The sequence below is a fragment of the Magnolia sinica genome, chromosome 4 (assembly GCF_029962835.1).
Source record: "Magnolia sinica isolate HGM2019 chromosome 4, MsV1, whole genome shotgun sequence".
Taxonomy (NCBI): domain Eukaryota; kingdom Viridiplantae; phylum Streptophyta; class Magnoliopsida; order Magnoliales; family Magnoliaceae; genus Magnolia; species Magnolia sinica.
The window spans coordinates 83013199-83029605 of NC_080576.1; the positions used below are offsets into that span (position 1 = coordinate 83013199).

At 40.7% G+C, this 16407-nt stretch overlaps 2 protein-coding genes across 11 annotated transcripts in view; one reads left to right on the forward strand and one right to left on the reverse strand.

Annotated features, from left to right (window-relative positions):
- The window catches only part of LOC131243289 (pentatricopeptide repeat-containing protein At2g17670), a 77885-nt gene extending 62653 nt beyond the window's left edge, over positions 1-15232 (forward strand). For 4 of the 10 annotated variants that reach the window (XR_009169996.1, XM_058242516.1, XM_058242515.1 and 1 more), the window contains one exon: positions 14634-15226. The gene's annotated coding sequence lies outside the window, so the exon portion shown is untranslated. Of the gene's footprint in view, positions 1-14633 lie in introns of all 10 variants that reach the window. The other 6 variants (XR_009169995.1, XR_009169997.1, XR_009169998.1 and 3 more) reach the window with 6 other exon arrangements.
- LOC131243290 (uncharacterized) lies at positions 4217-5111 on the reverse strand. The gene is made up of 3 exons (XM_058242522.1): positions 4615-5111; positions 4405-4535; positions 4217-4321 (listed from the first exon to the last, which is right to left on the reverse strand). Exons 1-3 carry the CDS (start codon positions 5030-5032, stop codon positions 4232-4234), a joined length of 639 nt encoding a protein of 212 aa, XP_058098505.1. The 5' UTR covers positions 5033-5111; the 3' UTR covers positions 4217-4231.
- Positions 15233-16407: the final 1175 nt, after the last annotated feature.

Here is a 16407-nt window from a genome sequence, read left to right on the forward strand (position 1 = left end):
CATTGAACTATTTTGGGCCTATAATTTTTTTAGATAAAGCTAATATTTATGTTTTCCCATCCAGGTTTGTCAAACCTCATGGATAGATTGGATGGCAAATAAACATTACGGTGGGCCCTAAAAAGCTTCAATGGTGGACATCATTGCCACCACATTTTCTTGTAGTATGATACACTTGATCTTTCATCTATCTCCTTTTTGGGCGCATGCCTTAAAATTACTTATGAAAATGGATAGAGGGTGTGGATTGGCTGGTGTACCATACAAAGTATGGGCATGTGTCATGCCAAGATGGGACGCGGATTTCCTACTAAATCCTTTCGCAGGAGTGGGGCACACCATGATGTTTGTGAGAAATCTACTCCATCCATCAGTTTTGTGAGATTATTTTAAGACTTGAGGCAAGAATTGAGTAGGATCCAAGACTCAAGTGGGTCGCAATAAAGAAAAAGGTGGGTAGGGAAATTCCTACTGTTGAAACCTTCCTGGGTCGACAGTGATGTTTACATTCCATCCATACCGTTCATTACGTCATCATTACTAGGATGAATTGAATACCCAAATATTAGACTGATTCAAAACCTGTGGCTCCCCGAATATTTCAATTGTGGACCTTCAATCCTCACGTTTTCAGCCTACTTTAGTCTTGGATCCGGCTCATTTTTGGCCCTTTGTCGTAAAATGTGTTCAAAAAACGGATGGACGGAGTGGATTTCTCACAAACATCACGGTGGACCCTACCTAAGTTTTCAGCGCATGAACTTCATGCGAAGCCCAACGTCCACGAAATCAGATTGCGTACTAAGTCACTATGTGCTTTTACCGTACTGAGTAAACTCAGTTGGACCCACTGTGAATGTACGTGGCTTATCCACACCATCCATCCACTTTTACTGCTAATTTTAGGTGTTTATACCAAAATTGAAGTAAATCCAAAGCTCAAGTGAACCATTACACAGGAAACAGTGTGCAATAATGATTTCCACCGTTGAAACCTTCCTAGGTCCAAAGTAATTTTTATTTGTCATCCAACCTGTTCATAAGATGACAAAGACATGGATGAAGAGAAACCACAAACATTAGCTTGATCTAAAACTTCTTTGGCCTCCAAAAAATTTTCAATGGTAGAGGTTCAATCAAAATGTTTCCTGTGGAGTGGTCCAGTTGAGATTTTAATTTGCTTCATTTTTGGGATCAAGCCATAAAATTATCTTTTAACATGGATTAGTGGAGTGGATAAAATAAAAAAATAACAGTGGACCCCACACAGTTTACTCAGTACGCTAGGGGTACCGAGTTACTCAGTACGCAATCCACTTCCGTAGTCCGCGTTGTACAAACAGTTCAAAGGAGATCAGAGTTACATGGCCCCATCAATAATGTATTTATTATATCCACACCGTTCATCCATTTGGAGAGATCATTTGAGATCACGAATCCAAAAATGAGTGACATTCAAACCTCAATTGGACCACACCACAAATTGCAGTGAGGACAATGATTCTCACCGTTATAACATTCGTAGGGTCCACCATAACGTTTGTTTTCCATCCAATCTGTTCATGAGGTCACAAAGGCCTTGATGAATAGGAAAAACAAATATCATACGATCCAAAACTTTTGCAACCCCAAAGGGGTTTCAATGGTGGACGTTCAATATCCCACAACTTTTTTCCAGTGTGGTCCACTTGATATTTGAATTTGTCTTATTTTTCGGATAAAGCCTTACGAGGAGCTTGCCAAATGGACGAACGGTTTGGATATAATATATACCTCATGATGGGACCCACATAACTTGGTGACGTCAACACGTCGGTGACGTGCGATGCACCAGCCCGTCTGCTTCTCCTGTATAAGGGCTCGGGGCCCTTTTTTTTCGAAGCAGAGAGGGTTCCAGCGTTTGGAACCCTAAAATCTCTCCCAAATGCCGATTATTTCGACAATTTCGGCAGATTTTGCAGCCAAATCGCTTCAAATCAGAGGCTTCGATTCAAATGGCCCATCAAAGACAGCTTCCGATCAAGCGATCTTCTTTACAGGTACCGAAATTTACCGTTGAAAGTTTTTCTTTTTTCTTTTCTTTTTTTTTTTTTTTCATTTTTTTCGGATAATGATGCTCTCCCAGGTGCGATATCGACGATAATATCGGCCGATATCTGAAGTTTTGGATTTTCGGTATCTTCCGGGGGTTATCGGAGGAGTTTCGTCTCGCTAGGGCCCGATACCGATAATATCGGCCGATATATCGGCCGATAGTATCAATATTTTGAACACTGATATTAAGTAGTCTTGTGATTGGATCCTCTACTTGGCTTGGAAGCCATTAGAGTTAAATTGGGGATATCTTGATAGTTGCATACAGTGTTCGAAATATTGGTATCGCACAATGTATCGCACCCTTGGGATACAGATACGTATCGGTTATCGCATGGGATATATCGTTTGTATCACATAGTTTATCGCACTTTTTAGGAAACATTGGGAAAATGGTTTAATTTTTTAATGAAACTTTGGGGATTGTTAAAAAGGCCCTTAATACACTTTTAAATCATAACATCTCAAAAAAAAGATGCACATAATAAATTTCCTTTGTATAGGGTCCTAAGTTATGCGGTGTTTAACTGAATTAATGCAACTATATTTAAATTGAATGCATGATATTTATAAATATATCATAGTCATGTATGAAAACACAACCAATTCATTGAAAAGCAAAAGAAGAACTGAAGAAGTAAAATTTGAGAAATATACATATCAATGATGGGGACTAGTTGTGGTCTAGACCCACATAGAGTTGCGTGGTGGCTCGTAATCATCATCTCCATCTCGACGGGGTTGGGCATAGTACTATTGCTCCATAATTCGACAATATCGTGCCCAAGTCATAGTAGAGTGGTACCAGTTAAGATACTCTCTGACATAACGCTGGTAGTCATCCTCTCCGAACTGAATCAATATGCCCATTCGTGGGTACTGCGTAATCGTCACAGTCTGTAACTGATATGGATCTGGGAAGGGCACATATGAAGCTCCTTGGTATCCATATTGTTGGCCATATCCATACTGCTGCTCATATCCTTGCCCATATGCAGAAGTGAACTCCTGACTAGGGTTGAAAAATGATGTGCCGTGACTGCTGGAGTCACTCGTCACATATCCACTAGGTCCATATCCATGCTCATATTATGGCGCAGAACTCGAGCTACTCTCCAGTGTTTGTGATCCAGATTCATGTTGTGGCCTGTAACTCGAGCTCCCCTCCCTCGTCCGTGATCCAAATCTACAGCCACCTCACTTGCCATAAACGCTTGTGTCCCTCATGCATTTTGCTAGCAGCTCCTCCTCAAAATCTGAAAGTTTATGAGTCTTCTTTTTCTGCAGTAGTTTTTGACGCGTGTATGTTTTATTGTAAACAAGACGAGGTCGTGGTTCTCCTGGACGAGAACCATGGTTAGGGTCCTGCGTGGAATGATCGAAATTCTCCTCCCCGGTAAAAGGGCTAAGAGGCCTCTTATCCTGACTCCCACCATCCCCGTCGCCACCACCATCATCATCATCATCATCCTTACTGTCATCAGAGTCATCGTCACCCTTATCGCTGTCATCATCATCACCGGACTCATTTCCCGCATCACTCTCTAACTTAGTCTCGGTGTCAGACAATGTTTCCCCGCCACGTGTCCCGCGTGATAGTGACTGCCGTCTGGACTCCTCGTTAATGGGTCGAATGCCTCATCAGGAGACCTCTGCTGCTCTACATGTTTGTCAACATCAATCCCTTGTGTCTCTGCTTCTGCCGCAATACGTGGCTCTGGTCGCCCATCCGAGGTATCTAAGTCATCTGACCTAACCCATTGGTAAACTAGGTCATCCTCCGCATCCTCAGCATATGCATGCTGTCCGACCGTCATCAGGTCCAATGGGTCTTCTTGTGCTTTTCTTCTTCCTTCCGAGCAGAGCAACCTCTCTCGTAACTTCATATTGTAGTGACAATACACTAGCTTCTGAAGCCTCTCATACCCTATTCTATTACGTTTATTTGTATGTATGAGGGAGAATGTACTCCAATTCCTTTCACAGGGTGACGAGGACACCGTCTGTGTAAGCACATGGACGGCCAGTCGTTGTAAAACCTCACAGTCAGTCCCATACATGGACCACCATTCACCTGCATATCATAAGATTCTTTCATTATCCTAGATTTTTCAAAATAATATAAAAGTTAAGTTTTCTACAGTGACTCACATGGCATCATGGCGTTCCTTGACTTCACTGCAGGGTGACACTCAAACATCCCAACTGTGTTGCGGAATTTAACAATCTGTTGATAGCGTATAGCAAGTAGAATAAGTATTTAATGATTGAGATGAAGATAAGGAGAATGTAAGTGTGGAACATATTTACCTCACTACCAAAGGTGCCTTTCCCCGGACAGTCGGGGAATAAGTGATCGTACACCTCATGCACAACCCTCTTTAATGAATTATCTTCGAAGAGGTTCCGACTGTAGTGGTATTTGGGATTTAGGAAATACGCTGAAAACTAACATATACACATCAGTACGACCCTCATTTATTATTGCATATGGGAAAAAAAATCCATATAGGTACTTACCAGCCTGATGTAGTGGGTGAGAAAGCATTCTTTCCCAACGATCATCTATTATTGCATGCACCCACTTATATGCATTGGGAGCTTTAACCATGATGGCCTCTTTCATCAGCTGTATAGACGGATACAACGACCCCATCGACGGATTTGTCTCATTGTCCACCATCCTCAACACCACATAAATAGGCTCTATAATACCCACAACACCACGCACTTTATCCCAAAATGAATTTCCCAGCACCGGCTCCTCAATTCTATAGGTTACTTTCGTCAACCTCTTTTTCCATTCTACGTAATCATGAGAGGCGAAAAGCTCTCGTAACCCCTGTTTGTGTTTGAGAAGGCTACTTAAGGCGATATAATTTGTGGCGAACCGCGTCGCTCCGGGGCGCACTATATCCCTACCACACCTCTCGCGCATTGCGGCTAATAACCAGCTGTGGTTGTATACAAAGTTTGTGATGAGCCTTGCATCAATAATTACAGTCTTCACCGACGGCTTATCCTCGATCCCCTCCAGCATGAGATTGATGCAATGGGCTGTGCAGGGGGTCCAATACATATGATACTTACTCTGAATATCCTTCCCCGCCTCAAGAAATGCACTCCCATTATCCGTAACAAACTGCACAATATTTCTCCTCCCAACATCTTGCATGACGTTGTGCATTAGTTTGTAAATGTAGTTAGAATCCTTGATCTTACTACTCGCATCTATACTCTTTAAGAGCACCGCCCGTCCCTTGGAATAGACCATAAAATTTATAATCGACATCTTCATCGGTCCGGTCCAACCGTCACACATGACGGTACAACTGTACATCTCCCATTACTATCGATACGAATCAACGTATGTCTTCATTTCTGCATGTTCATCATCCAAGTATTTCCCCAAGATCTGTGCGGGTGTGGGCGGCTGCACACCCTCACCCCCATGCTGCACTTCACTTATCATATTTTTGAAGTGCAGGCTTGCCGCGGCATTTGCGGGGATTTGATTGTATATAAAAAATTTTGCTATAAATTTTTCAACTTTTTTCCTCACATCTCCTCCACTAAGCATCTCTTTTATTTTCTTTTGTGTCCCTCCTGCCTCTTTGTACATCCTCGGATCTGAAGGTAGATCCGGCATCTGCATGCTACTACTCCTGCCCATGCCCCATATTCCTCCCCGCCTACTACCCTCTCCTGATCCACCCCTAACACTCTCCCTTGCTCCACTCTCCCCACCACGCTCATGGATAGACTCCTCAAATCTAGGCCTACTTGTGTCCCACCTCCTATTCTGATCCCTCTCCCACTGATCCCGTATGGACTCTTGAATTGCGCGTCTATATTCGAGATCATCATCATTATTGAGATCCACTACATTATCCTCACCTGCATATGGTGGCCGCCCCAACTCCTCCCTAATCTCCCTCTCCCGCGCATGTCGTTCATTGTTTGACTTCACATTTTTTTTCAATATGGTTTTCATCTGTTCTCGCACATCCTTTGGGCACTTAGGGCAATCTACAACATTGCGATACCCTCCTGCTAAATGCTCCTTTAGGCGGGTTACCCCACCACTCCTCGATACATGACCACATAAATCACAAATACTCTCGAATCGATTATCAGGAATGGGCCGACCGCACGTCCACCCTATATCGGGTTGTCTCCCTCTTCTTCCTCCCGACATATTTTACCTATAAAATAATATTTTATCTATCCATTGAGATTGGATAGAGTCAAAATCAGATAGATCCACCACTCAGATGGGCCACACCACATGGAATAATGAGATTTGATGCCAACAATAAGTTAATAATTAGGGGCCATCCAATTAGTGGTCATCATTTGAACACTAATTAGTGGTCATCATTTGAACAGTTAACGGGTGGATGACATGGAGCATAACAATGAGTAGATTATGACCATTTGCACATTGTTTTTTGATCATGCACGCTGTACTCTTGACAAGGATTCCTGAACTAAAAACCAGATGGGCATGAGGACTCTTGATTGATAACTGTAATGGTCCATGGCTCTTGAACTAAGGGCGTAGATCCCCTCGACTAAAAAGTATCTAGACTGCTTTTGTGCTGCCCATTAGATCTGGGCCATCCATATGGCTGTACACGCCATCTAGACTAAGTGTACGCTGCCCGTTAGATCTGGACCATCCATTGTGTGGCTGTATACACGATCTGGATCATGCCTATGTGTTGCCCATCAGATGTGAACTATCCATATAGTTGCACAAGCAATCTAGATTGTACTTTTTTACATTGCCCATTACGTGTGGACCGTTCATATGGCCAAATGCACCATCTAGACTCTACATGTGGTGCCCATCAGATCAGGACCGTCTGTACATCTTTACATACAATATGGAGCATGCATCTGCCTGCCCATGGATCACATTTTGAATGGTATTGATACCATGTACCAAACATTCATCATCATGGATGAACAAAATTAGGGACATTTTGGGGTAAAGGTGTGATCTCATCTGAACCGTTCGTACAACTCAGAGCTCAGAGCTCGAGGCACGTACACGCTGCTCGTCCTTGCACGACACGTATGTACATCAGCTTATCACAGGTTGCGTGTGGGAGGCGGATTAGCTACTGACATGTTGAGACGTAGCTACTCCCTGCCCCTGCAAAAGTGACGTGACCAAGTAGCTACTCCCTGCCCCTGCAAAAGTAACGTGACCAAGTTCTGTGGGACCCGCCATGATATATTTGCTGTATCCGCATCGTTCATTCATTACAAGATATCAATTTAGGGCAGGAGCCAAAGAATGAGTCAAATCCAAGGCTCAAATGGACCCCACCGTAGAACACAGTGGGGAGAATGAAGTCCATTAAAATCTTCTAAAGCCCAGAAAACAGTGGATCTAACTCATTCTTTGTCTCATGCCTTAAAATGATATATATAAATGTATGGACGGTGTAGATACAACGCATACATCTTGGTGGGCCCCACAGAACTTGGTGCGTCACTTCAGCAGTCTGGCTACGCAACCCGTCAGTGCGCGGGGAGACGAATTGGCTACTCCCCCTGACACCGGCCTCATGGCTGGTGGTCGGTGCTTTGTGGGCCCCACCATAATGTATTTGTTTCATCCATTCCGTTCATCCATTTCTACGGATCATTTTAGGGATTGATACAATAAATCATAGGGATGTAAATCGAAGGTGGACCACACAAAAGGAAAACAATAATGATTGGATATCCACCATTAAAATCCTCATAAGGCCCACTGTACTGTTTATTTGACATCCAATCTGTTGATTGGGTCCTAAAGACCCAGATGAAGGGAAAAAATAAATATCAGGTTGTTCCAAAGCTTTTATGGCTCCCACAACATTTTTAATGGTCAACGTTCATTCAACACTGTTTCTTGTAATGTGGTCCACTTGAGTTGTGGATATGGTTCAATTTAGGGCTCAACGCCTAAAATGATCAGTAAAAATGGATGGACGGCATGGATAAACCACGTGTAATCACGGTGGGCCCAACAGAGTTTACTCAGTAAGATAAGAGCGTACTGAGTACGCAATCCAACGTGAATGCCCGTCAGTGACAGGGGCACGATGCATCACCAAGTTACGTGGGTCCCACCATGATGTATTTTTTATATCTACACCGTCTATACATTTGAAGAGATCATTTTATAGCATGAGCTAAAAAATGGCTCAGATCCAGAGCTCAAGTGGACCCCACCATAGAAATCAGTGGAGAAAGGTTTCAACTGTGGAAAGCATTTACCCCATCGGCAGGGAAGCGGATTGCGTACTGAGTAAACTTTGTGGGATCCATTGTGATTTATCTATTTGATCCACACCGTTCATCCATTTTAAAAGTTAATTTCAGTTCATATACCAAAAAAAAAAAAAAAAATTATATCTAAATATCAAATAGACCACACCACAGGAAATAGTGTGAAATGAGTGTCTACCATTGAAAATTTCTAGGGGCCACCGAAGTTTTGGATCAAGCTGATATTTTTTATTTCACTTCATCCAAGTCTTTTTTATCTTATGAACATGGTGGATGAGAAATAAATATCACTTTGGGCATTAAAAAGATTTCAACCGTCGAAATCACTATTCCCACTATTTCCAGTGGTATGGTTCACTTGGGCTTTGTATATGCTTCAATTTTAGGCTCAACGTATAAAATTATGTGAAAAAACGTATAGACGGATTGGATAAACCGCACACATTCAAGGTGGACCACAACTGAGTTTACTTAGTACGATAAAAGTGTACTGAGTAACTAGTACACAATCCTATTTCCATCCGCCGAAGTGGATTGCGCACTATGTACGGAGTAAACTCTGTGGGGCCCACTGTCATTCATGCATTTTATCAAATCCGTCCATCCATTTTATCATATAATTTCATGTCTTTTGAAAGAAAAATTAATCATATCCAAGGCTCAAGTGGACCACACCACCTGAAACAGTTTGAATTGAAGTCTACCGTTGAAAAGTTCTTAGGGGCCCACAGAAGTTTTAGATCAAGACGATATTTGTTTTTTCCATTCATCCATGTCTTTGTGATATTATGACCAGTTTGGATGACAAATAAACATCATTGGGGGCCTTATAAATATTTCAACGGTGGAAATCAATACTTCCATTGTTTCCTTTGGTATGGTCTACTTGAGATTTTGATATACTTTATTTTGGGCTCCACCCATAAAATGATCTGGAAAAACGGATGGACAGCGTGGATGAACTAGATGCTAAACAATGGGCCCTACAGAGTTTACTCAGTACGATAAGAGCGTACGTAACTTAGTACGCAACCCGATTTCCCCATCCGCCCCTCTTTTCATCTTCCCTCTTCATTTTCACCTCCATGGCTCCATCCACGCAGTCCGATCCAGTTCGTCCCCTCAAATCTCGGCCCAGAAGGAACGGTGAGTCGATCCGGCCTGATTCCTCGCCAGAATCTCTGAGAAAGAGGGAAGATGAAGAAAATGGGAAGAAAATGACACTTACTTGTTGAATGGCTCACCTCTGATCACCAATACAGCAGGTACCCTTCGATTTCTTTCTCTTTTTTTTCTAATTCAATTTTTTTTTTATTCTCCATTGCTTGGATCCGATTTTTATGGTGTGTGTGGGTGGTTAGCTACAGTGGGACTCGTGAGTCCCCTGCAATCCACCCGTGACTGTCCGTGCGTTGATGTCCGACAATAATGGAGAGGAAATGGCGCGATATCATCGATATATCGTGCGATATCGCCAATAATATCGGCCGATATCTGGATTTGGGATTTTTTGGTATCTTCCGGAGGTTATCGCGAGTATATCGTCTCGCAGTGGTGCGATACCTATAATATCGGCTGATATATCAGCCGATAGTATCGATATTTGAAACACTGGTTGCATATTAAATCAAGACTAAGGTAATAGGATTTAAAATAAGGCATAAAATTTTATAAAGTCCTATTTCCACTTCAACTAAAGCGGTCCTCACCGCAATTTCACTTACTACTTAGTAGTTAGCACTTTCCTATTATACTATTTATTTAGTAGTACATATTATTTATTTAGTTTTAGTATCTACTTAGACTAATAGACTCTAAATTCTAATACACACTCAATTGTCTCATACACACACTATGGTTAACTACTTTATTCTACCATGCTACTATATAGTGTCATCATGTCTTCTTGCAATCTTCTACTTTGAAGCCAAAGTCAAATGACCCGAGTTAGAAGTACGAGCATTATCGAACTGTTAATGAAAAATCCTAAGTAGTGTGTGACCTATGCTGATTCGTAAGTTTCGGTGTTATTGGCCGGCATAAACAACACGTTGTGCATGCATCGGAAGCAAATGTAAGAGCATGTCCCAATGTTCCTTCGGAGATCCATAGGGAAATCATGGAGTACATGCTCGGAAAAGACATGACATAACGGCTATGTAAGAAGAATTTATGGAGAGAGAAGCTTATAAGGACAACAATGTAGTAGATTTGGATGAATCTACACCACCTACATCCACAAGGTGATCTGGATTGGTTGCCAAAAGAGCTCATGGGCATGGGCCTATGGGTAGGTGGTGTAGAATACATCTGGAAAATGTGGTTGACCAAAGGGGTAAGGGACCCGCCCAAACCATTTTAGAAAATCGGTTTAAGAAGAATGATAGAAAAACCACGATTCAGTACATTGCGAAGTAGTTGTACAAAGCTAGTGTTACTTTTAACACCACGAAAATGAAGAGTTTTAAAGTTATGGTTGAAGCTATAGGTCAATTTGGATTTGTCGTGAAACCCCATTCCTATAATGAAGTGAGAGAGAGTTGCCTAAAACATGAGGTGAGGTTTACTAGAAACTTTATATCCGAATATAAAGAAAGTTGAAAAATATATGGTTGTTCGTTAATGCCTGATGGATGGACCGATAGATCCGGTCGGACATTGATAAACTTTCTTGTAAATTGTCCAATTGGGACAATGTTTTTAAAGTCCGTGGATGCATCGACCCATTCCCACAAGGTTGATTATTTATTTAAATTATTAGATAGTGTAGTTGAAGAAGTAGGAGATGAATAAATTGTCCAAGTTATCATGGACAACACAACTAATTATGCAGCTGCCAGTCGCCAACTTATGGAGAAGAGGCGATATTTATTTTGGACACCATACATAACACATTGTGTTGATTTAATGTTAGAAGATATAGGTAGCTTATAGCTTATAGTAATTTCTTGGGCTAGTAGACTCACAATTTTTATGTATAAGCATGCCCTTCTTCTCAATCATATGAGAAACTACATTGGGTGCAACTTGCTTCGTCCAACCGTCACCCGATTCGCTACAAGTCTCTCAACACTACGAACATTACATTCAAAGAAAGCTGAACTTAGGTCCCTTGTAGTGTCAGTCGATTGGAATAATGGACCATGGTCAAAGAAGGCCAAAGGAAAGTCCAGCAAACCATTCTTTCCACTCAAATTTGGGCTCAAGTGGTAAAGGTTTTAAAATCATCTAAAACCTTAGTAAGTGTGTTGCGATTGGTGGACGGGGATGAAAAGCCACCTATGGGCTATGTATATGATGCGATGGAGATGACTAAAAATAGTAATGGAACACTTCAACTATAAAGAACGTGATTATTAGCCCATCCTAAATATTATAAATGCTAGATAGGGCAGCCAAATGTCATCCCCTTTGTATTCGGCTGTCTACATCCTTAATCTGACCGTATTCTTTATGTCCACCAATCAGACCATGGCAATTGCATTTCAAGTGGTCAGATTTCTGGACACTTTAGAAAGAATGGTTCTAGACAAAGAAGAACATGATAAAATTTTTCAGGAGTTGTTGAAGAGTGTAGGGATTTGGTCAAGAGAGATTGTTATCGGGCATAGAGGTATGAAATTGCCAAGTACGTGTGCAATTCTATGAAGTTCTCCAACTTACAATGTAAGAAGTCTAAGTGAGAAAGTGTCTAACTTATTTGCACAACTGATTGGTACTCTATGTATGGAGTTAACCTGACTAGGAGGGATCCGACACTACAGAAGCTAGCCATGGGAATTCTTGGCCTAACGTGTTCTAAGAAGCGACTGTGATCACAAGTGGAGTACATGTGGGTCAGTAAGTTTTACAAATTACAACTTAAAGTTCTATTACCTCTAGTTTCAAATTTCAATGCTAAATTGGTAATGTTACATTTTTTTTTAAAAATGTTAATGGCATTCAGATTCACATGAAAAAAAGAAATCGCTTCGAACAAAAGAAACTCAAATACCTGATCTTTGTCCAGAATAACCGAAAGCTTCGAGAAAGATTTCAGGCTAGGCGAGAAAAGCCTGGATTCTATGATCTTATCAACCTAGATGATTTGGAGGCAGATAGTGAGTGGCTTGTGGAGACAAAGGATCCAATCTTTGCTAACAAGTCCCTTACATGGGCCCAAGTTGAAGACGTCGCTTATGGATCGACACCTGACGAAGTTCTCAATCTCAAAGGCAGAGAGAAGAGAAGCTGGAGGGGTGAGCAGTAGCAGGCTTGTGCAGAGCAGTCAAGGAGAAGACGACGATGATATTGAGATTGGAGAAGTACAAGAAGAAGCTCGACCATTAGATGTGGATGAGCAACTTGTGCAAACAGATGATGAATAAATAGAAGAAGATGTGGTGTACGTTGAAGAAGGAGATGACTCTGATGACGACGACGACAATGGTGATGGTGGCGATGTGGCACAATGGGAAAGAGAACAATGTATATAGTATTATAGTTAGTAGATTAGTAGTTTGTACTTTGTAGATTTTGTTTATCAATAAAAATATTTAGTTTTTACTTTTTATTAATAAGTTGTTAATTTTTAGTTAATAGCTTAGATAGTATAAGTAATATACTTAATAGTATTCACAAATTAGTTTGAAAATTGATGGGAGTAGTGAAGTCTTTATGGGGACAACAAGATTTTTTTTCCTCAAAATTTCCTATATATATATATATATATATATATATATATATATATATATATATATATATATATATATATATATATATATATATATATATTCTTTTAATGATTAAAAAAAAATGTTGTGCAATCGCATAAGCAATTATCACTTGGGCGATTTGACAATATTGGTCGAAAGCTCGGGTCAATCACTACCTCTGCTGCTTCTGGTGCTTCTTGCGCCACTAGGAATGAACCCATTGAAACTCGGTCGGGAAAACACAATTTCTCTGCCCCCGAGTCAATTGATTCTTCTATTGGTTCCAAAAATGTCACCTTTGCTGCTCTAGCCACACCCTTCAAAACAGATCCTGATCCTGAATTCGGAATTTCTTCACGAACTCAAGACGTCCTATATTGGAAGTCAAGATTTCGGAAGCAAAATATCTACTCCTAACAAGAACTTTACCCCTCATAAGCCTTTGCCACACAGGGATCCCTGATGACAATATCGTCACCGAGGAGAGCATAGTCAAGAAGGACTCTACCAAGATAGACTTTATCTGCAGAATACCTTACATGCACACAACATTACATAATCGTTGCAAGAGACGGATGGTGCTCCCAAATGTTTGTATCATGTACATGCACAATGAGGAGTCCGTTGCTCATCTTTTGATTCACTGCCCATTTGCCAAAGGAGTTTCGGACAATTCCTTGAATTGTTTGGGTGTCATGGGTCATGCTGGGTTCTATAGAGGGCTTGCACCTTCCTATTAGCTTGTTGGCATGGGAGAGGTGTGGGTAAGATCAGTAAGCCAATATGGAGATTGGCAATGCTGGTTGGAATATGGTTTAGGGTGTACAATCTTTGTTTTAGGAATCTGTGCAAATAGAACCAGAGGTGTTCAATAGGGCTAAATTAATGTGTGAAGGATTGGGCGATAGTGGCAAACGTAATAGATAGAAGTTTTTTGTTTTCGCAGTTTATGGCTAAGTTGTAAATTTTTTTAGCTTCGGCCTCTTATTAATAAAATTATCACTACTCGAAAAAGAAAAGAAAAGAAGGTTCCTCCTGTGTCCTTTCAAATCTTTAGATTGAGGACACTCCTAAAAACTAATTGCGGGGAGTCGAAACTGAGGGTTTGACAAAGCCTGTAGTGAAAATAACCTCAGTTTGTTGCAATGGGGCAAAATCGTCCAAAACTGCTGGCATTGCATATGGAAGATTGATCTCCTGCTCATTAGATGAGCTGGTTGAATCCCTGGTAGTGTTACCTTTTTGAAAAAAAAAAAGAAGAAAAAGAAGAAGGAAGTTACATATAGAAGATTGTTCTCTTCTTTAATGAAGTTTTGGTTAATGACAAAAGAAACAGAGCACATCTCCTTCTATTGGAACCTTAGCTGACAAGTGGTCTTTTACTTGCTCATTCAGATCTTGTTAATTGCTTTCTCTTAACATGTATAGCATCGAGTCTCAACACTGAATATGAATTCTGTAGGATTTATATTTCTAGCGATGTGAAAGTCTTCCAGATTTATTCATTGGATGCAACATGTAAAAAACAGGCAAAATGAAATTCCCTTTCATGTGCAGTGTAAAATATGCAGTTCCTTTGATGAAGAAGAGCATTGAAGTTTTTGACCGCTTGAAGCTATAATTTAGGTGACTAGACTCCTATGTGAATTGCACCACTTTGAAAATGGTGGTGGTCCATCCTCTCACATGTGGCACTGATGTACAACTCTCCAAAAACCATCCAAATTGTGGGTCTCTTTTTTGAGTGGAGATCAAACACTCCTAACTATTCATTTAGTTACAGTGGTTGGTTCAAATTCAGAGGGAAAAATCAGATGGTTAATATTATCTCCTCAGTGTAGTTCTTTTGTTATGCTCCATCAGCAATTGGGTCAGCAATTTGGGCAGTCTAGATTGCGTACAACTATTCCATGTCAGTTAGTTCTAAGTTGGGATTTAAGAAGATAGCCTTGATGGATAAACGCATTGGAAGCTTATTGGGCTGGCCGAATGAGGATGATGTAATTTATTTCTGAACTGGTATTAACCAAGCATTTTAATTCTTCCTTCTGTCACATTCTTATTCTTCGGTGTATTTCATCTTCTTTCTTGTTGCAGAGCAAGGCTGGCAATTGAGAGGGTGGAACTAGAGAGATGTTTAGGAAATACAGATGTGGTGAAAGATGTGAGAAACAGATACATGGAAATTTTACATTCGACAACAATTGTTTTTAGACCATTTAGCTGGAAACTCGAGACGAATGTGTGAAACAAATGGTGAGAAATGTTGCTATTTGTATTTGTGGGGGAAAAATAATTTCCTGGTAACTAAGGTTTAAATGCCTCTTTTCTTTTCTTATCTTTTTTCTTGTGTAGTTGTTGGTGTCGTTTTCAATTGAAGGGGTTGCCCTGCAGGAACACATTTTAGATGGGGGCTGACCATCGGTGTAAGACAAACCATTCACCTGTAGAAAATTTCCTTAATATTTTCTAATGCTTTCAATCTGAATTTAAGTGTAGGTTCCAATATCATTACAAACGTTTTCTCTTTTTCTTGCTAGCAATTCCCAGAAGGGAAAATGCATGCTCTGCTGATGTGCATCATGTGTCAATGTGACAGCCTATGATTTTAGGCAGCTAATAAACGCTCTACAAAAATGAGGTTTGCTTGTTCAACATGGCAGCACCGGCATTTGGACACGTCATACATGCTTGTGACTCTAAGCCTTGTACCAGGTGGGGCCCACCAAGAAACACCTGTGCCACTGATCAGGCTAGTATGTAGGATGATTAGGTGGGGTAGTGTACTACAAGGACAGACCATGAGAAGAACTCCGGCGCTTCTTGCATTCAATTTCTGGCCTGAGTGACAATGGGATCAACCTGACTTCTGGGGCGTGAATCTACAGTGTGAGGTCCACCCGGTGCATTGCTTGGTTGTGGTACATGTGGTTGCATCTAGGTGGGTACATAGAAGCAGGTCTGTAGAATTAGAAATCTCCTAAAAATTTTGGATTCCCTCCACATTGCTTCATGCTGTTCCATATATGATTTCTCTTCCAGCAGTATCCGTGGAGATTCACGACTGTTTTCAAGTTCATGTCATAGGTCTAACCTGAAAACTCATGAAGACTCGACCAGACTCTACTCAATATTTAATAAATATAGATTTCAAAAATTAGGTATAGGAATAGATATTTATTATATTCAAGAAATACAACTAATTTTTGAGAGTAACTTCCAAAAAAAATAAAGGCATATGCAATTGTCCACATAAAAGTAATATATTTGTAAATAGACATCTTTAATTTGTGGCTATCGCTAATACCTACTTTTGGTGATTATTATTATT